This window comes from Strigops habroptila, chromosome 19 (genome assembly GCF_004027225.2).
Source record: "Strigops habroptila isolate Jane chromosome 19, bStrHab1.2.pri, whole genome shotgun sequence".
NCBI lineage: Eukaryota > Metazoa > Chordata > Aves > Psittaciformes > Psittacidae > Strigops > Strigops habroptila.
The window spans coordinates 756918-777897 of NC_044295.2; the positions used below are offsets into that span (position 1 = coordinate 756918).

At 55.7% G+C, this 20980-nt stretch overlaps 1 protein-coding gene across 3 annotated transcripts; it reads right to left on the reverse strand.

Moving 5' to 3' along the window:
- Positions 1-81: 81 nt before the first annotated feature.
- On the reverse strand, positions 82-20724 carry PLEKHM1 (pleckstrin homology and RUN domain containing M1). 3 transcript variants are annotated; one of them, XM_030508934.1, is made up of 14 exons: positions 20661-20724; positions 19430-19852; positions 18758-18911; positions 16317-16405; positions 14316-14563; positions 12321-12956; positions 10351-10726; positions 8416-8656; positions 6749-7657; positions 4930-5075; positions 4553-4746; positions 4045-4108; positions 3467-3624; positions 82-816 (listed from the first exon to the last, which is right to left on the reverse strand). In XM_030508934.1, exons 4-14 carry the CDS (start codon positions 16356-16358, stop codon positions 687-689), a joined length of 3144 nt encoding a protein of 1047 aa, XP_030364794.1. In that variant the 5' UTR covers positions 16359-16405; positions 18758-18911; positions 19430-19852; positions 20661-20724; the 3' UTR covers positions 82-686. The 3 variants fall into 3 exon arrangements, with proteins under 3 accessions (XP_030364794.1, XP_030364793.1, XP_030364795.1); XM_030508933.1 differs by lacking the exon at positions 18758-18911; XM_030508935.1 differs by lacking the exons at positions 18758-18911; positions 19430-19852; positions 20661-20724 and having other exon boundaries at positions 16317-16966.
- Positions 20725-20980: the final 256 nt, after the last annotated feature.

The window sequence follows — 20980 nt, forward strand, 5'->3', positions numbered from 1 at the left end:
GGACGGAGGACGTGCAGTGGCTGCATCCCCATCCCATAATTCACTTTGGCCCCACTGTGGAGACACAAACGCCAGAGATGCTTCACCCCTCCTTAAATAAACTTTAATTCTTTTTGGGGAGGGGTGAGAGGAAAATAAAACTTCTCCCGAGGCCGAGGAGCTGCAGCCTCCGGCTCATCCCCCTCCTCTGCCCGAGGCCACGGGGATGGGGGAGATGCTGGCTGGGCTGTGCAGGGCCCTGAAGGCACAAGTGTCACTTCACCCCCTCCCCGTGTGGCTGCCGTCACCCCCCGGCCCAGGCCGGCTCCTGCAGCCCCCCCTGTACAAAAATACGGTTTCTTCAGTACCGAACACCCTAAAAAACTAGAGATTTAGTAAATGTCCGTTATCCACCCCCTCGGCTGGAATCCTCTGGAAAGCCGCTGGGTTTCCACTGGAAGCGCGACTCGGAGCCCCCCCCCAGCAGCACCGGGTTCGTGTGAAGGGGGACATGGACCTTTCCAGCCCCACTGCTCAGCTCTGGGGGGCAGAGGGTCTGTCTGGGGGGCAGGTGCACCCGTGGCACATGGTTCCCTGTCCTCAGGCGCAGGACCTGCTCCCAGGTTTCTTCCCTGCAGCTCCTGCCTGCCCCTTCCCAGCTGGATGAGACCCAAGGGCTGGATGAGATCGAGGGCAGTCCCTGGATGCTAAAGGCTCGGCTCCACGCTGGCCTCTGCCTCCAGCTCCCGCTGGTACCTCCGCCGGCGCTCACAGCGCGGGCACGACCTGGCGCTGGCTTGGCATTCCCGGTGGAAAACAGTTTTGCATTCGCTGCACCTATGAGAAACCACGGAGAAAAAACCCAACTGCTGGTAACAGCAAAGGAAAGACGCAAATTTTCCCCATCAAACCGCACCTGGGACACTTCATATAATCATAGAACAGTTTGTGTTGGAAGAGACCTCAAAGCTCATCCAGTTCCAACCCCTGCCACGGGCAGGGACACCTTCCACTAGAGCAGGTTGCTCCAAGCCCCTGTGTCCAACCTGGCCTTGAACACTGCCAGGGATGGGGCAGCCACAGCTTCTCTGGGCACCCTGTGCCAGCGCCTCAGCACCCTCACAGGGAAGAGCTTCTGCCTAAGAGCTCCAGAGCAGAGCTGCTCCAGCCCTCGCAGCAGCTTCTGGGCCTCCTTTGGCCTCGCTCCAGCAGCTCCACGTCCCTCTTGTGCTGTTGCCCCGGAGCTGGATCAGGACTGCAGGGGGGGGTCTCCCCAGAGCAAAGCAGAGGGGGACAATCCCCTCCCTGAGCTGCTGCTCACGCTCTGGGGGTGCAGCTCACATCCTGCTCAGCAACTTCTCACTTCCCCTTCTGTTCTCACCAAGCACTTAGTGAGCAAAGAGCGCTGGCACGAGCCAGCTCCAGCTCAGGATGAACTTTGCTGGCAGGAGCAGCAACTCCTCGAGCTAAAGATCCTCCTCCTGCAAGCTGAGAGCAAAAGCTGAGCCCGGAAGCAGCACTGCGGGGAGCCGCCAGCACTGCGGGTGCTGCACATCAAAGTGGGAGATGCTGAGCGAGGTTTGCACTTTGCTTTTGGAGCAGGGACAGCACAAGGGCGACGGTGCACGGCTGAGACACCAAAGCTCTGAGAGAGCCGGGCTGGGGACACAGCGGTGTGGGGACCCTGTGCTCACCAGGGCTGGGGGGCAGCCAGGAGACCCCAACATGGGGGGACATTGGAGCAGGGACACCTTCCACTAGACCATGTTGCCCAAAGTCCAACCAGAATACTGCTGGATGCCTTGCTTTCCCAAAGGGATGAGTGGAGAGGGGGGTGTGCCCCTGTGGATCAGCTTTACGATCCCTTCAACCCAAACCTGTCTGTAATTCTATGAGGGTGCTGCCTGGCACCATGCGTTTTCGCAGTGGAATTATCTTTTCCCGTGGCTCCTGGATTAGCAGCAGTGTTGGGGGGACGTGCAAAGCCAAGGGGTGGGTTTTACCCTGCGTGTCCCTGAGCGAGCAGCATCTCCTGCCTCCTCCTGCCAGCGCAGGGGCTGCAGGAAGCGGTGGCTGCTGCTGGGAGCAGAGGGGTTATTGTCGGGAGGTGTTTGAGGCGCATCCTGCAGCGGGTGACAGCGTGACCCCACAGCGGGCTGTGCCCCGGGCGGGCAGAGGGGCAGGAAGCCGGCTTGAGCTTGGTGAGGATGTCGGTTGAGCTGCTTTCCTGCTGCACAACCTCCTCCTCCAGGAGCAAAGAGATCAACAACGTGCAGAGCCCGGTGGGACTGGGGCCGGCTGCTGGCGGAGCTGATCCTGCCAGAGCCCCTGTGCTCCCTTCCTGGGGGAAAACTGTTCCCATGGGGATGTCCTTGATAACAAGCACGATACAATCCTGCTCATGCCACCCTGGGAATATTTGCAACCATGTAATGCACGGGGTGCCTGAGGATCCTGGTCCTGCTGGTATCTTCAGCAGCTTTTGGATGTTACTGCCAGGCAAAGCAAGATGATGCAGAGAGCATCAGCCTGTAAAACTTCTCTGTCAGGATTACACTCATTCCCAAATAACCACTGAGTGTGGCTCTCTCTCCCCTTAACAATAGATCAGGCTCCTGGGCTGGAAGGGTTTGGTATTATTTCTTTAGGAAAACTCTGATGGTGGGATAAAGCCCTCCCCATCCGATCCCAACGTTTGCTCAGCAGCTGTATCCCACTGCAGGCAGGGGGGGTTTAACCTGCCAGAGGGGAGACTGAGATGAGCTCTGAGGCAGAAGCTCTTCCCTGTGAGGGTGCTGAGGTGCTGGCACAGGGTGCCCAGAGAAGCTGTGGCTGCCCCATCCCTGGCAGTGTTCAAGGCCAGGTTGGACACAGGGGCTTGGAGCAACCTGCTCTAGTGGAAGGTGTCCCTGCCCGTGGCAGGGGGTTGGGGCTGGATGAGCTTTAAGGTCCGTTCAACCCAAACCTGCCTGGGATTCTGTCATTATATCCGTGACTGTGTGTCCTTCCCCAGTCCTTGGCTGTAGAGAGGTGTCTGAACAGTCCCACTGCTGCTTTTCTTTCCCTCCTGCAAGCCCTGGAAGGGGCCAGGCTGCATTTGAATGGGAGATGTGTTGGCCAGGTGAGCGAGGCAGCAGCACACAGCACCTTCATCCTTCTCCTCCCCTCAGCCCCTCTGCTGCCCTAGGACCCAGCACCATGTTCAATCTGCAAGGCCACCTCACTTGGTGACATCTTGGCTCTGTGAAGATGGTCTTCTCCTGCCCCAAACAGCCCTGTTTGGATTCAGATCATCTTGGGGCTGATAGGTACCACACGGACATGGGTACCACGGGGATGCACAACCAGCTCAGAGCTATTTCTAGGCCACCCCGAGGCTACGTGTCCGCAAAAGGGACCCAGGGATGGTCCAGGCTCCTGGGAACAGGCAGGCCACAAGCTCAGGTGGCCTCGCAGCAGGAGGGGGGGTGATGGAGATGTCACTGACCTGGTGGTCGTGTCAAATTCAAAGGGGAAGATGATGTCGCTGCTGTTGCAGATCTGGCAGATGAAGCCGCGCTGGGTGCACAGGTCGCAGTTGTAGACGTGGTGGGAAGCGAACTGGAGCAGGGACTGCAGGAAGGTCTCAAAGACACCATCAGCTATCTGCGGAGCAGAGACAGCTCAGGCACTCGTGCAGTGCCTCCTGTTGGGTTTGCACTGCACAAACCCCATGCCACATCCACTCTTTGTGCTGCCGCATGAAGACAAGCTCCAGAAACAACCCACACCCCACGTGCCTGTGTTGCAATGGGACCCCAGAGAGGGCTGAGAGCAGCACCCACAAGCTGGGAATCAGTGCAAAACCCACCTCTCCATCACCTCCAACATTATCTGCAGCAGACACACGTTTGTTTGGAATGGTGCTAGCAGCAATGTTGGCTTAAACAGAGGTGAAATAATTCATCCTGTGTCATCTGCGTAGCTCTCAGAGCTGAAGAAGCATCACGCTCAACACAGCATCTCCATGGACAAAACCTGGGATTTTTCACCAGCAAAACCCCTGTGACCACGTAAAGCCCTCACCTGCCTCAGGTCAGCGATGCTGTATTTGTGGGGATACTCCAAGAGGTAGTGCCTGTGATCAAGCCTGCAAAAGAAAAGAAGAGAAGAAAGCGATAGATGGTTTCCACCACATCTCCAAGAGCTTTGGAGCAAGGAGGAGCCTGGATGATGCAGACTCTTGAAGAACATCATCACAGATGTTCACATCGTGCCCCACATCCCAAATCCTGCTGCTGGAAATCGTGTGAGAGCATTTCAAAGGGGGGACAAAGAAAAGAAAATCAATATCTCATCTATTTTCCCAGGTGTTTCCTGTCCAACCAGAAGCAGCTCGCTCAGGAAGGTGCTTCCTGAGTCACATCTCAATGTGTCAACAGATGAAGAACTCCTTAGAACAGACAACACGGAGCTAAAATCCAGCCCATGCCTTGGCAGCATCGCTCCCTGCTGCAACAGTGAGGGATGAGGGGCACCATCGGGGTGCAAAGAGGGGGATGCAGCGGGAACATCACCCGCAGAGGGACCTCACCGCTTGCTCAGCTCCTTCAGGGCCCCGCTGCGGCACATGATGAGATAATCCCCCAGCAGCTTCAGCTGCTCCCTGCTCCGGAGGATCCGTCCCATCCTCTCCACGTGGTCGTAGAGGCTCTCGTTGACCAACTTCAGGTCTATCAGCGGCTGGTTACGGATCTGGTTGAGGAACTTGAAAGCCTGCTGGCAAACCTGGGGCAGAGAGAGCCAAGAGGTGGGCATGCACCCAGGAGCAGCCCAAGAGGCTCGGAGGAAGGTCTAAGGCGGACATCTCCACCTCTGCCGATGGTGGAAACGTTCAGATGGACCTTCAGGAAGCGTAGGCAGATGCAGGAGCATTTCCCTGCTCCGTGCACTGACCGAGCCCAGACTCACCCCTCGCTTTGCCAGGTCCCAGTTGTGGATGAGGCGTGAGGGAATCACTGTCTCGTCGTCCCGGTGGCAACTGTCGCAATAGTAGAGCCCGGAGAAGGCGCAGAGCTTGGGCTTGGCGAAGGAGAAGCCGATCTGCCTGGAGCAGCCTGCAGGGAGCAGGGAGCAGGCGATGAGAGGGGACCTGTGCTGCCCCAGGAGCCTGCTCCCATCACTGCCAGGATGGGGGGAGAAACTTTTGGGAGGAGGGAATGGAACAAGAAAGCATTTGGAAGGGTTGGAGATCTGCTAAAGCACTTCAGTGAGAAGTCCCCAAGCCCTTCCCTGTGATCACAATGATGCAATGAGACCCACTTCACTTTTTCTCCATTAAAAAAGAGTCTGGACTATCCTTAAATCCACTTTTACCCTTTAAGTGGTTCAATTGTTTGATGGTTTTTTTAAGGAAAAGTGAATATCCCAGTGCTTTTCCTTTAAGGAAAAGGAAATATCCCAGTGCTTTAGGGAAGAAGCAATGCCCTGCCTGCCTGCTCCATCCCCTCCACCAGTAGCTTTGCCCTACTTTGCCTTCACTCAGCCCTTTTCTTTCCTGCTGTCACACCACAGAGTGCCAAACCCCGGTCTGCCAGGGATCCTCATCTGCCAGGGGTGAGGTCAAGATGGATTAAACAGCAAACAACAACCTCTATGATTGCAGTGGGTAAGCCAGGAGGAATCCAGCTTGGCTTTGCCACCCCAACCTTTGCTTTTTGGGGTAGCTGGAGTGCTTCCCCCCCAGAATCATGGGGGTCAGGGCTTGCTCTCTGAAGGCTTTTAATGCTTCTTAAGCACTGCCATGGAAGGAAACCTGCACCAGGCTGGGAGGGGAAAGCCGGGCAGGCAGAGACCCCCAAGAAAACCTACACATAAAAGCTGGGAATTTGTCTTTCCAGCTTGCTGCTTCCATCTGTTGGTAGGTAGAAGATGCACGACAGAGCCTGGAGGGGAAGGTAAAACTAAATATAATGGTAAAAATATATATATATATAAAAAAGAGGATTAAAAGGAAACAAACACCTCCTGGAGGGTACAAGAAATACAATTGATGCAGGAGAGAGACCTGAAGTTTAATTAACTTCCCAAGGTAAAGAACAAATGGTACCTCCCGGGGAGGTCAGCGAGTGGTGTCCCATGAACCCAGCATCACCCGGGTGCTGGGAGGGGTTAGTGGGAGATTAAAGGAATGTTTTGCCAAACCAGCTCGTCACACCCATTGCAATGTTCACTCCTGTGCTGCCTTACTGGAAAAACAGCATTTGTTCTTGAGTGCGCTTTCCCTACAGGTTGGAGAGTCCTGGGCCTCTTGGTCCACCTAAGGTTGCTTTCAAGCCAAGACCTCCACTGGCTATACCAGAAGCATCTTAAACAGGAGCCCAACAGCAGCCCCACTGGACTTGTGCTGGCGGGGAACAGGGATGCAGCTTAGGGGAACTCACCCTGAGCACCCAGACCCCCCGAGGTGCCACTGAGTGGAGACACAGGGCTCTGGTGCTACCTGGGGTTTGGATGGGGAACCAGCAGCTGGCTTGCAACAGGCTGGCATGGCCCAGGGCACCCCTAATTTGATGCCACCTTGTTAAACTGAATGAACTCAACATCATCCCTGAGAAGCTGTGGTTGCCCATCCCAAGACACAGGGGCTTGGAGCAACCTGGTCCAGTGGAAGGTGTCCTTGCCCACGGCAGGGGGTTGGAACTGGATGAGCTTTAAGGTCCCTTCCAACACAAACCGTTCCATGGTTCTATGAAGATGGAGCTGGGTTTTTGGACAACCCAACATATACCTGCACAGATGAAGCTCTGAGAGTCCAGGCCCTTCTCCATGGGGATGGCCACCAGGTATTGCAACAAGAAGCCATTTTCCTTCACGATGTTCTTCAGGACGACTTGGGAGTGCCCGTCCAAGCTGCCACCCAGCGTCAGAGCCTCCTCTGCACTCTCCAGGTAGGACATGAGCACTGCTCGGACCAGCTCCCTCCACGAGGCTGCTTCTTCTGCATTCTCAGCCTGCAGCTTCAGGACAGCTTTGGAGGTAATCACCTTGAAGAAGGCAGGTCCCCCAAGGCTTGTGTCTGGCAGGATGTCCTGGATGGTCTCTATGCCATAACTGTTGCTTAAAATTTTGTCATTGTTCCTGACTTTAAAGCACTTTAAAGTTTCTAGAGACAGGGAAAAAATAAAAGGAACCCAGGTTTTGTCTACGTCCACGTACAGAACAGCCTCTTTTATTGCATCCAGCTCCGGTTCATGAGCTGGGGTCCAGTCAAAGCTGTTCCCAGGCACGTCACTGTACTGGAGAAGAGCAGTGGAGTCGCTCTGGATGGGTTGACCTTCGCCAGCGTCTTCTGGATGCTCCAGTGTCTCCCATTGCTCCTCCTCCAGCTGAGGCCGGCACTTGTGCAGCGCCTCGCGGATCCTGTCCAACCAGTCCTCGGCCTCATCCCGAGACGGAGCTCGGAGGTAGAGCTTCTTCCCCAGGAACACCAGCTCGAACCGCCCGTCCGAGTGCGTCAGCGCCAGCGCCTCGCACCGCAGCAGCGAGTAGCTCTCGACACAGATACGGTCCTCGTGGTCCAGGAGGAGCCGGAGCTCCAGCGGCGACAGCTCGCAGGAAAACTCCTTCCATATCCCCATGGCTCCTCTCCGCTCCAGGGTGCCCAGCTTCAGGAGCCCTCGGAAAGGGTTGGACAGCCCTGGGGCAAAAGCAGATGTATCAGGTTAATAACTAAAGGGGAAGCCAGTGGAGAGGGAAAAGCCAACGGGCTGCTTGCAGTGAGCAACCAGAGGCAGCACAGCTTTGAGAGCTGGTCCTGGTGGATGGTGGGATGGGACAGGAGTTTACAAGACCTTGGTCTCCACCATCTGTCTACCTGCATTTGGGTTTTGAGGCTGAGAACAAGTGGGATGGCATAAAGGAAACGTGTCCCACAGGGTGGACAGAGACATGGGGACAGAAGCACCCAGTGTACCTCCTCCTCTCCTCCTAAATGCTCCCCACCAGAGCCATTGTGGGCTCAGCAAGACCAAGGGAAGCTGCCCCACTGTCTTCTGTAGCTGTTATTGGGACAAGAGGAAATGGCCTCAAGCTGCACCAGGGGAGGTTTAGATGGAGCTGAGGAACAATTCCTTCCCCAAAGGGTGCTCAGGCATTGGAACAGGCTGCCCAGGGCAGGGCTGGAGTCACCGTCCCTGCAAGTGTTCACACACCGTGTAGCCGAGGCCTCAGTGCCATGGGTCAGTGGTGGCCTTGGCAGTGCTGGGAACGGTTGGACTTGATGGTCTTAAAGGTCTTTTCCAACCTGGCTGATTCCATGATTCTATGACCCTACTGCTGCCATCAGCTCGGCAGCAAACAGCTGCTTCCCAAACAGCCCATCACCGCCCAGCCCCTCAGCACTGCCCCATGGTGCAGAGGCTCCATGAAAGCCCGTGAGGGGAGGGCAGCACGTACCCATCTGCCTGCGGTGCACCACGCTGAAGCCCTTTTGCTCCCGTTCAGGTGACACTTTGGGCTTCCCGCTCTCCGAGGATGGCACCGACGGCCTTTCCAAGTCAAGAGCACTGATGAGTCCTGGGGCAGGGCCCTCAGCAGCCCCCTCCGGGCCAAAGCCGTTGGTGTTGGCTGTGGTTTCGCTGCTCTCTCCTGGGGAAGGTCTGTAGAAATCATCTTCTGAGATCCAGCTCTTCCTTTTCTATTGAAAAACAAACCCCCCAAATTAATCATCCAACTGTGCCCCTCAAACATCTCCCCCGCCAGTGACCCCTCCTTGGGACTGCGCGGCAGCTGGCAAATACTGGGATCACATACTGGTGGGATGATAAAAGTCCAAAACTGCTCGGTTCCCTCCCCCTAAAACCATCAAGGAGGGATGATCATCGGGGGAGAGCACGTCCCCTGCAGGCACCACACACAGGATATTTGGTCCATGAAGTATGGTGAAAAATCAGCTCCCCCATGAAGGGTCTGAGTTTGCTGGTGTGGTGGTGCCATCCTCGATCCAGGAAGAATAGAGATGGGAGAGGTACAGGGAAGATATCCAGGGCGAAATAGAGACCTACAGCTTACAAACTAATGCTACCAACACCAGGTCTGATCAGAACACGCAAAAAGGAGGACAGGGAAGGTAGAGAAAACCGTTGTCTCTGCGTGTCAGGAAGGGATGAGAGCCACAGGCAGAAGAAAGCTCGGTTAAGCTGAAAGGAGACATGGCTGTAACTTCTCCAGGAGTTTTTCTGGCTACAAGAACAAAGTGAGGGCTGGAACTAGATGATCTTTAAGGTTCCTTCCGACCCAAACCATTCTATGGTTCTGGGACAAGGTTCCTGAACAAACACCAGGAGCAAAACACAACCCAGCTCAGTGTTCCAGTAAAAAGGAACAGCTTCCTTAGACCCAGGACATCCCCTCCAGGGCTGCATCCCACCAGGAACATCCTCTCGTCTACCCTCCCTGGCTCCCCAAGAGCCCTGTATTCTGAATAACAAACTAAATGAGAGCAGAAGAGCTGTAACCTCCCTGCAGCAAGGAGCAGGGGTGGCTTGTGCTGCAGCTCCCAGACCGGGAATGCAGGTTGCCCCGTGAATCATGCGGAAGCAGGGGGGAATTTCCTGTTGACACCATATGTTATACATAGATTAGGTCAAACTGGCCCAGTGCCACAAGGAAGCAGCGGAAATGGGATAACTGGGAGGCAGCTGAAAGGAGCAGAGACCAAAAAGAGACACTGTTTGAGGGGGGGGGAGGTATGAAGTATATCCTAACCTCACCAGGATGGAAATGATGGGAACCAGGATGGAAACAATGGGAACCAGGATGGAAAAGTCAGTAACAAATGAGACAGAGGACGGGGCTGTTCAAAGAGTTTCCTAAAAGCAAAAGCAAGTGGATCAACTCCTCGGCAGCAGGAGGGGAAATCCGCTGCTGTTCCTGCTAGCCTAAGCTCCAGGGAATGCCATCCTGCTCTGGGAAGAGCTGGAGAGACCAGCGCTTCCTCAGAACCTGTCACCAGTTTTATTTTCCTTTTCCATTGTCTATTTTTCCATTATATATATGCTCTTGTGAGACCTCACTGGCAGCACTGTGTGCACTTCTGGTGTCCTCAACATAAAAAGGACATGGAGCTGTTGGAGGAAGTCCAGAGGAGGCCCCGGGGATGGTCAGGCGCTGGAGCAGCTCTGCTCTGGAGACAGGCTGAGAACATCGGGGCTGTTCAGCCTGGAGGAGAGAAGCTGTGTGGAAGGTGTCCCTGCCCACGGCAGGGGGTTGGAACTGGGTGAGTTTTGAGGTCCCTTCCAAGCCAAACCAGGCTGGGATTCTATAATTCCACCTACTGCTCAGGAAGCATAAACCCAAAGAGATGAATAGCAACTGAGCTGTTACACCTACCGGACAACCCAGCAGTGGGGAAAGGAGGTATTCAGCTGTGGGGCTGCAGACTGCCTGGTTTGCCTCAATGCTGCTGCTGCTCCTGCCTGGCTCTCCTCTGCTGGGCCCACCACGCCGTGTGGCTGGAACACCGGCTGCCCGCGCTCCATCTCCATCCCCATCACCAGTGGTCACCACATCACGCGTCCCAGCAGAGCCTGGGCTGTCCGTGCTGGAGGGTGGCTGCTGGTGAGCTCCATGGGGCACTGCCGGGGGGGTGGGCGACGTGGCCGTGGGGCAGGCGGGCGGCTGTGGGGAGCAGCCCAGCACGCTGGGGACCAGCCGTCCCTCTGGGGCTTCCTGGCTTGGCTTGGCTTTGCTGAACTCGGACAGCACCCTGGGAATGGAAAAGTGAGCAGTGTGAACACAGCTGCATTAACCAGAACCCGTACAACACACAGTGATTGCAAACTAGACCCCCCAATAAAGGGCTCAGCATCACGGCTCGTCGCCTGTGCTCTGGCAGCATAACGTGGCTGCCAAAACACGCCCATGGCAATGCTTGTGCCAACAGGAAACGTGTGATTTGTGCTGCACAGAGCAGGGAGCCTGCCTGCAAGGATGCATTTCCCAACTACACGTGTTCATGGGGTTTAATTTGCTTCTGATGGACATCTCCTAATGGAGGGAGGACGATGGGTGCTCCTCACAACCCCAGCTCCACACACAGCTCCGGGACACGAGTCCAGCCATAGATTTGTGCCAGTTTCCCTAATTGTTAACAAGCAATTCTGAGTGGAGCCTGGCCAGATGAGATGCTGTTCCCATGCCCTGGCTTCACCACCAGCTAGGGCAAATTAAACCAGCCCAAAATGATGTCTTTCCATCACGAGTTTAATCCAATCAAGGCAGGTTCTTCCAGGACGATCATAAGATGTAAAATCCTACCAATAGGTAATGATGCTGTTATTGATGCGGAAGAACAGACTTAAAACCCCCTTGAAGACCCTTTTTGGGAAGAGGGTGCCTTTGCTTCTTCAGAGACAGGTTTTAAAGGTAGCAGGGACAATATTTCCTGATTAGTCAGAGTTTATATAACCCCTGGAATTCTTTGTGCTGAGTGTTTGGCACAAATAGATCATGACGATGACAAACTAACAAGCTCCCTCCTCTAAATCATCCACTGAAGCTGCAAATTACAGCCCTTTCCTGTGAGCAAACTCATTTCTTCCTTGCTGCAGAAAGCCCCAGAGCATCCCCCAGCGTACGCCAGGAAGATGTGACATTCCTGAGAACAGGAGCAGCATTTTTGTGATGTTTCTGACTAGGTAAAGAGGACAGACATGCACTTCAGTGGCCAGGAGCTCATTTGCCGGGGCAGCAGGTCCCAGCAACCCCTGCTGAGTGGCTCTTTTTACCTTTCAGGCTCTTGCCAGGAGGAAAAACCATAGAATCCCAGACTGGTTTGGGCTGGAAAGGACATTAAGATTATCCAGTTCCAACCCTTGCCATGGGCAGGGACGCCTCACACTAGACCGTGTTGCTCCAAGCCCCGGCCAACCTGGCCTTAAACACTGCCAGGGATGGGGCAGCCACAGCTTCTCTGGGCACCCTGTGCCACCGCCTCAGCACCCTCACAGGGAAGAACTTCTGCCTTATATCTAACCTGAGCTTCCCCTGGTTCAGTTTGAAGCCATCATCTCTCGTCCTATCACTCCAGTCCCTGATGAAGGTCCCTCTGCAGCATCCTTGTAGCCCCCTTCAGACACTGGGAGCTGCTCTGAGGTCTCCTTGGAGCCTTCTCTTCTCCAGGCTGAACAGCTCCAACTTCCTCAGCCTGTCTTCATATGGGAGGTGCTCCAGCCCCCTAAAATATGGCTTGTTAAAGAAATAGAGAGGAGAAACCCTTCCTGCCTATAGAGAGAAAATCAACAAGAGCCTAGGAGGGGGCTAAAAATCCCTCTGAAGAGGAGATGTAGGAGAACACTCACTCCTGCAGCGACCGGTCCAGGTCCTCGGCGGTGGCCGTGCCCAGGTCGGAGTCACAGGACAGAGGCTCCTCACCCCGCTCGGGGCTGCGGGCACAGTGGGCCGGGAGGATGCTGTCAGAGCCCAGGCTGGAGGAGAGCTGGGACGAGCTGGTGGTGTTGAGGCTCAACGAGGACGACGTGAGCTTAATTTTGCTGCTGGCTTTGCTGATGGGGAGGACAGAGGGTTGAATCTCGATCTCATCCGATCCTGATGACTGGGAGATGGAACCCAGCGATGCTTTTCTGTGGGGTTCGGATGTTGAGGACGTGAGGGGCTCCAGCAGCTCCGAAACAGGACACAGACCCGACAGGGACAGAGGGGTGATAGTCCACTCGTTCAGAACTGCTGATTTATAGGAGAGCTCGAAGGTTAAGGATGTTAAACCCTGCAAGTAGCAAAGGAGAAACTCGCACTCTTCAGCATCTAAGAGCAGAGCAGTGCTTTGGTAGTATTCAGGCAGCGGGGACTTCTCCCGCAGCAGCAGCTTCAAGTAACACTCCATGAGGCCATCGTTGAGGGCCAGCCGCAGCCAGGCTCGGCAGCGGCCCACGTCCGTGTTGATAAAAATGAGTTGTTCCAGCTCGGAGACGATATTTCTAGGGAAAAGGGAGAAAAAGAACAGAATAGGATGTGAGCAGCTCCGGTTTCGGCCCATCATGGGGTGCAGGAGGGGCAGATATTCCATCAGGAACTGCCCATCCTGCTCTGCTATGGGGTGTTCATGAGTTGGAACAAAAAAGGCAGTGGAAAATCTCTTTCCTTCATGGAAAACATGGTTCCCCATGAAGAAGAAAGAGCTTCTGAATCATAGAATGTTAGGGTTGGAAAGGACCTTAAAATCATCTAGTTCCAAAGCTAAATATATCAGTAAGAACCGCAGGCACCCCTAGGGTACCTATGGGTGCTCATCCTCTCTCTGGCTGGAGGCACTTCCCTGAACCAAGGATGCAGAGGGGGAGATTCCCGCTGTCCCTGCACATTGGTGGGACTTGCTCTGGCTGGATACTCCTTGGTGACAACCATGTGTCTAAATTCCAGCTTCATATTTAAAGTCAGGCAAAACACAGGGAAAACTGCTGTAGGAGCCCAAAAAACCCCAAATCAGGTCAGGCTGAGCTCCTCAAGCAATCTCAACCTCCTGACTTCAACCATTCTTCCCTACAATCCAACAGTGACACCACGCTCCCCAATCCTCCCTGGTCCCACATGCCTCAAAAACCAGCACAAAAGTATTGTAATGAGTTTTTTTAATCTGTCTCTCAAGAAAGGGGGGAAAAAAACCCCTTCAAAGGGCACAAAAATATCCCCCGTAGCGTGTGGAAGAGTTATTTTCATCCACTCTTCCATAATTTAAGAGTCGGTGATGGAGCTGGATGAGGCTTTCAAAACTCTCTGTGTGTGGGCTGCTCTTTACTGTGGGAGGACTCTGCTTAGGGAGTGGCTCAGAAAACCCTCCCCAGATGATAGGTACCGAGGTGAGACCTCCTCAAAGGCTGGTTGGGACATGGTCCAGGTCAGAAGAGAGACCAGACCCTGCGTTGTGCATCTCATAACCCGCTGCTGCTGTCACCGGGGTCTCACTGGGGACACTGGGTCCCCTTATACAGCCTGGCACCCAAAAATAAGCAAGAAAAGGGTGTGCCAATGCTGGTAGCAGCATTTTATCCCTCAATTTTTTGGGGACATCGGCTCATGCCTAAAGGGCACTTCACCCTTTGCACATACCAAAAGGGGCCGTGCTGGGAGCCCAGCCCAGCATCATCATGATGCCAAGACACCCTGGGAGAGCATCTCTCCCCTGGACTGAAGGCCTTGAGCACAGGGATGGGTAGACACATATCTTTCCATCGAGCCACCCTCCTGTTTGCCACTCCCTGAATTCTGTGGCTTTTGCACCAAGGAAAGGGGATAAACCTGAGAGCACAAACCCCGTTTGGGCAGCAACGGGCACCCACCGGTGGGTGATGCTCTTCAGCAGACCCCAGAAGACCGGTTGGGGAAGTGGTGCCCGACTCCCTGTTTTCTTCCCTTTCCCCCCACTCTCTGTCTTGATGTGCTTTGCCTTCAGCCCGTGCACAAAGACAGCTTCCAGGGCGCTGCAGAGGGTGTTGGCATTCCCATCATCGCTGGTTACAACAGCATCTGAGGTCACGTACTGCTTCTGCAGTGCCTTGATGGCATTCACCAGCTGCTTCTTGATCAGCTGCAAAACAGGAGGTACACGCTTGGCTTAGGAAAAAGAGAAGTATTAGGGAAGATTTCATACAAAAAGGGCTCCAAAACTGCAAGGCTTATCCAAAGCGAAGCACCATGTGACTGTCAGGGAGGACCACAACTGAACTGGCCAAGCTGGGGACTCAACTCATGGCATCACAGTTCATCTGGCTTTAGTTTGTAATTAAATGAGTAGTTTGTGTAATTGTAGCTGGTGGTTTGGAGCCCATGGGGTGCTGGGGTTGCCTTTAGAGTGTGTGTCTGCTTCCCCTGCAGACACCAAATTGCTGAAGAGTCACAGAATCCCAGCCTGGTTTGGGTTGAAGGGAGCTTAAAGCTCATCCAGTTCCAACCCCTGCCACGGGCAGGGACACCTTCCACTAGAGCAGGTTGCTCCAAGCCCCTGTGTCCAACCTGGCCTTGAACACTGCCAGGGATGGGGCAGCCACAGCTTCTCTGGGATAGGGAGAAAAAGAAACTGGCTCCTTCCATACACTTGCTCACGGGAAACACAAGGATTAAATAGAGAGAAAAGAGAGAAAAGAGAAAAGGGTGAGAAAAGAGAAACTGAAAAGAGGAAGCAAGGGCTGGGATAGGACTTGAACTCGTGCAGAGCAGCCCAAGCAGCACGTGATGCTCTAACAAGTCCCATGGGCAGGAATCAAAGCCATCGATCCCACCAGCGCTCTCAGCAGCTTGGCTGTGCCCATCAACCCACTGGTGCTAGTGGGGACAGGCCCCCCCCCGAAAGATGCTTTTGGAAGGATGGCTGGGGTTTAGCTGCTGCCTTCAGCAAGGCTGGGTGGGCTGTGAAGCTGGAACATGGGAATTTTCCCTTCCAGCAGCTCTGCCTCCCACTGTCTCACACCAGCCAGAGCAAGCCCAGGGTTTCACAATTTGGTGCTGGTGGAGAGGATTTTCTCTCCAGCACAGCTGAGCCCGGGTGTCTCAATCAACCTCACTGAAAAGGAAAGTTGCAATTCCCAGCAGGCATTTGGCAGACACTGCAAATCCAGCCGGGATCCCACTAACAATCCACGTTTCATCATCCACCACGCAGCATTCCATGCGCCTGGGGCAGGGCAGAGCTGTGACTCGAGCCTGGCTTGGCTGCAAAAACCCAGATTCCATTTCCAGCCCAGGCTATTTGTTGTTTTCCCAGCAGCTGTAGTGCAAGGAAAAGAGTCGGGAGAACATGCACCTTATCCCTGTTCGCATCGGGGACGCCCCTTGGAGCAGGGGCTGTTTGGCAGGCACCCCACAGCTCTGCTGCCAGCACCAGCCACCCTCCTGCAAGCAGCGAGCGTGGGCTCCCAGGATTAAAGGGTGCAAATGATTTCATCTGCCGCGCAGGAATTAACTCTGCTGGGGGTGAATGAAACACCCGGCTGGAACCGCGGGGTTTGAACTTGGCTCCTGAAACGTGTTCAGACTCCCAAAGCTGGGGAAGCAAATGCCAAACGCAGAGAGCAGCAAAGCTGCTTCACCCAAGTACCAGGGCTGGGTGCATTCCCCCACCCCTCACTGTGTCCTGCCATGAGGAGCAAAGCCCAAGGTAGAGCCTGGTGAGGTTTAACTCATGGTCACCCTATTTGCTTTAACAAACCATCACGGATCCTCTCTGCTGGAAAGCGTGAGCCACCTTCGCCCATATAACCTATCCCAATCCCAGCTGGCAGCACCCACAAGTTACCCTGCAGGTAACCGGAGCCGTGTGGGGAGCACTGGGGTGTCTCACTCACCTGTATGGCTTCCTTGGGGTCATCGGCGTGGCTCGAATGCATCTCAGCTGCTGCCGCTCCCCGCGCCGGGCGCTGCCTTCACATGTCACCTTTGGGACAAGGAGGAGGAACGTCTGAGCACCCGTCTGGTTGACACCTCCCTCGCCTGCCCCAGGAGAGGCACGGATCCTGCACCGAGGCATTGTGCAAGCGCTCACAGCCAGGATGCTGTTGGGACCAACCCACTTACAACCACACTGAAACACACCACGCTTCCCTCGCGACCAGGAGGGGTTCAGGCAAAACAGAGCATGGCCAAGGGATCAAGAGGGAGTAAATTACCCCTTGGAAACTGCCTGCAGGCAGCCCTCAACCTGAGGGAGACGCCAGGCCGGTCAAGCCAGCAGTGATGCACACAGGGCCATGGTTTTCCTTCTGTTTCTACACCTCCTGCAATGACCAGGTGCCAGCAGGGGAACCAAAACAGGCATTTAGGGAGTGAGCCCCAACAACAGCACTTAGAAAACACGGGAATGGCATGAAGGTGGCCTAGACACCCCCCAGCAGACCCCGGGCAGAGGTGACAGCAGCTCATCTCTCTGGAACTCGTGGGACTGATGCTATTGCTGAAGCCAGTTGGGATGGAGCCAGGGTGAGACAGAGGGTGCTGAGGCGCTGGCACAGGGTGCCCAGGGAAGCTGTGGCTGCCCCATCCCTGGCAGTGTTCAAGGCCAGGTTGGACACAGGGGCTTGGAGCAACCTGCTCTAGTGGAAGGTGTCCCTGCCCGTGGCAGGGGTTGGAACTGGAGGAGCTTTAAGGTCCCTTCAACCCAAACCAGGCTGGGATTCGATGGTCCTCTCAGAGGTGCCCAGGCGCTCATCCCACGGCACAGAGTTGTCTGGGAAGATGGGAAGGAAGGAAGGATGCAGGCTCCCCATCAGGTTTCCAGTCACTCCGTTCAGAGGCAGATGAACCCCAAGATCACACCATTCCCAAGGGCTGCCCTACTGCAGCTGGGTTTGGTGGGGAAGAGAACAAAACCAGTGTCTTCCTGGGAAACCACGGCAGAACCAGAGCCACGCTTCAGGGTGACTGCAGACAACAAGGGACCTTTGACTTCTGCCTCTTGGAGTCCTGCCCTGTTCTTCAGAGCTGTCTGCTGAAACCAAGCTGTGCCTGGAGGCTCTGTGAGCAAAGCACGGGGGTGTCAGTGAGACGCTGGGTGCACGTCTGTATCCCAGCTCAAACACAGCATGCTCTGGTGCTGAAAAGGGTCCAAGAGCTGCTCCGGCACCCTGCAGCTTTCTGAGGGTGTGAGAGGTTGGAGAAGGAATTTATTCCCTTGAGTTGGAATTCCTTGCCATCCAAACGGAGAAGGAGGTCGCCCAGCAGTTCGCCACAGGGTTTGGGTATGCCCAGAGCCAACAACGGCCTTGGTATGGCATCGACACTTCCAAGTGTGACTTGGAAGTCACACTTTTATTTCCAAACCAACACATCAGGCCTGAAGCTTTCCCCAAGCAGAGCTGACGCCTCAACCTGCCCCTCTTCCTGCACTGAACCAGGGCACAAACACAACTGCAGAGCAGCTCCCATATGGCCACAGCTGGTCCCGAAGGCAGCAGCACTGCTCCAAATCCAGAGCAGCCCAAATCTGGAGCAGCTTAAATCCAGAGCATTCCAGAGCATCCCAGACCCGGAGCATCCCGTGCATGCCCCGCACCAGCTGCTCCTGCTGGGAGCAGCAGGTCAAGAGCTCTTCGGGGACAAACCCCGGATGGATCCTCAGTGTTCCCAGAGTTCACAGACAAGTTCCTATGAAAGGAAACTCTTTTCACCAGGACTCGTCATGAGATTTCCTCTCTTTGGGTTGCGACACAGGAGCGGGCAGTGCAGCAGTCACAGGAGCAGGACCCCTGCTCAGGGGCTCAAGGAGCTACTGAGGGCTTCAGGGGACACCCAAGTGACTGGACGAGCTTTTAGGTTCCTTCCAACACAAACCATTCCATGGTTTTCCTAACACCCACCGCCTCCACCATGGGACTCTCCACTCCCACCACGACCAGTCCAACCAGTTTGTCCCAGCACCACAAATCCACACAGCACCGCTCCTGCTGGGACAGCATTTTCCTGAATAACAAGTGCAAGGAACCACCTCCGAGGCGGATTTCACCCAACCTGAGGCTGGTGGGACACAAGGAACGGCACCAGCAGCGCTGGCGCTGGAACCGGAGTGCTTGGGAGCACTTTCAGCACACCCTGGAAAGCTCTGGCTGCTCCTGGTGATCTGGGAAGGAAAAGGGACGGGATGGATGTGCCAACACACAGACAAGCAGAGCTAGAGCAGGAAAAGCCCCACGTCCCTTCCCAGCAGTCACCACCCCGGAGGCTGCGCAGGCAGAGCTGACAGCTCAAGCGAAACCAAGAGAAACCAGCAGCAAACTGGAATGGTTCAACCTACCAAGGAGGAGAGTCACTGGAGCGAGAGCAGAGCTGCTCCTTGACCCAACTGCTGCCAAACAGCCCGATCCGTCGGGAGGGGTTTGCTGGAATGAAGCCTTGCGGCAGGAGAGGCAGAGACCCCGTCCCGGCTCCTCGCTGTCCCCACAACAACACTGAGTTATAAATAAGCAGCAGGTCAGTGCTCGTGCTCTGCCAGTGGAAAACACGAGCCCATGATGGCACAAGCCAGTGACTCAAGGCCTGGACGCGGAGCCAGTCATTTTCCAAGCACGAGAACTGCACCAGTCACCCTCTGCCCCAGGGAATGAGGGATTGGATGGCATCCTGAGTCCAAAGGCCAGCACTGGGACAATCCTCTCCTCCTACCCCGCTTCTGCCTTCCCTCCCCGAGTCAATGCACACCCAGCCATGCTTAAATACAAGCTGACTCCAAGGAAAACCAGCTGGCACGGCCAGAGGATTGGCTTGTTGCAGGATAAAACCTCTTGGATATCATTCAGTGAGGGTTAGAGCAGGCTCGGAGCAGAGGCAGGACCCCCTCGGTCCAACATCAGCTCCTCCTCTGCACCCAGCTGTGATTCCCACTACCGGAATGCTGGCATTGTGTGAAGGATGGGGACCAACACACCACCCGCTTCCCCACGGGAGCATCTCCCTGCTGTCGACCAACCTGATGGTGGATGAAGAAGAGTCTCTGCTGATGAAGCCCAACAACGTGGGCACCACGGGCAGGAGCAGCCGGGAAGGAAAAGCAGCTGCTGAGTCCCCAGCCCTGCCCACAAGGACAGGATCTGGTGCCTCAAACACACGGGAAGAAGGAGGATTTCTTCCAGCCTGTTGCCTCCTCTTGTGCCAGGCCACGATGTGCTGGTGAAGCCAGGGTTGACCTTCCCCAGCGTCGCAGCCGACAGAGACACCAGGCAAGGGTGAAGCAGGTTGTGACCCCCACGGCGTGCTGCTGCAAGGTGTTCCCGTGTTTATACTCCCAGTTTGTGTGTCGCTTTGGATGCCCAGTGCTGGAGTTTCCCAGTTGATTCCGTGGCCATTTGACACGGCTGGAACTCGCATCCCTCGACGGGAGAACCGGGGGGCTCTGGAAGCAATAAGAACCGGCTTTTTAACCTCTCTGTTTCTGGACACCAAAACTACCTTGAGCTTGTTTGAAGCTGCTCATTTTAAGTGAGAAACTGTGATTTATTGGGAACATCATGAACAACAACCCAGAGGAAGCGGGAGGGATCCCCCTGGTGCTGGGATCTCCGGGATCAGGTCTGTGGGGAAGAACCACGTGCAGAGGTTCGGGGTGTCAGCGCTGGAGGGAGCGGATTGAGGACCAGACACCATCAACACCCCCGGGGCCCCATGGAAAGGAGCATCTGACCCACAGCGTGGGCACCCCACACCTTGGGGGGCTATGGGGCGGCTCAGTGTGGGGCTGAGGCTGCTGGCAGGGCAGGGCTGCCCCATGCGTGTGGGATGTGGCTCCCCCCACAGCTGGGGGGGGGGGGACGGGGGTGGGGGAATGGATCGGGCTCCACGGACCCCTGCCTGCCCCCCCCAACCCCTACCCCAACCCTCTATCACGCTGTGTCCCTGCCTGCCCCCCCAAGACCCCTAGCACCCCGAGCCCCTGCCTGCCCCCCCAAACCCCCTTGCACTCTGTATCCCTGCCTGCCCCCCCAAACTCCCTAGCACACTGTGTCCCGGCTTGCCCCACAGCACCCCGCACCCCTGCCTGCCCCACAGCACCCCGAGCCCCTGCCTGCCCCCCAAACCCTCTAGCACTCCGTGTCCCTGCCTGCCCCCCAAGCCCCCTAGCACTGTGTCCCTGCCTGCCCCCCCAGCCCCCCAGCACTGTGTCCCTGCCCACCAGCCCCTGCCCCACAGCACCCCCCGCTCACCGGCTCCGCGCCTCCGCCCGGGGCACCCGGAAGTACCGGCCTCGCCGGGAGAGCGCACGCCCCGCCCCTCCTGACGTCAACGCGCCGACGGGGTGAGTCCCCGGGCCGCGTCCGCGCCAGGCAACTGCACGCGGGTGTGCACACATGCACACACATGTGCTCACATGAACACACATGTACACACACAGGGCAACACACACGCACATGCGCGTGCACACGTGTGGAGACGCACGCAGGCTGCACACATGGGTACTGCAAACACATGAACGGCACACAAATGAACGGCACAGGTTTATTGCACACAAGTTTTCCTGGTGTAC

Bases quoted from the DNA above. Each gene is read 5' to 3' on its own strand.
- PLEKHM1 (XM_030508933.1), bottom strand. From the start codon at position 16,358: ATGCATTCGAGCCACGCCGATGACCCCAAGGAAGCCATACAG. The intron at 7,658-8,415 runs GTACGTGCTGCC...CTTTTGCCCCAG, and splicing joins GGTGCACCGCAGGCAGATGG to GGCTGTCCAACCCTTTCCGA. The intron at 4,109-4,552 runs GTGAGGTCCCTC...TTTCTTTTGCAG, and splicing joins CTGAAGGAGCTGAGCAAGCG to GCTTGATCACAGGCACTACC.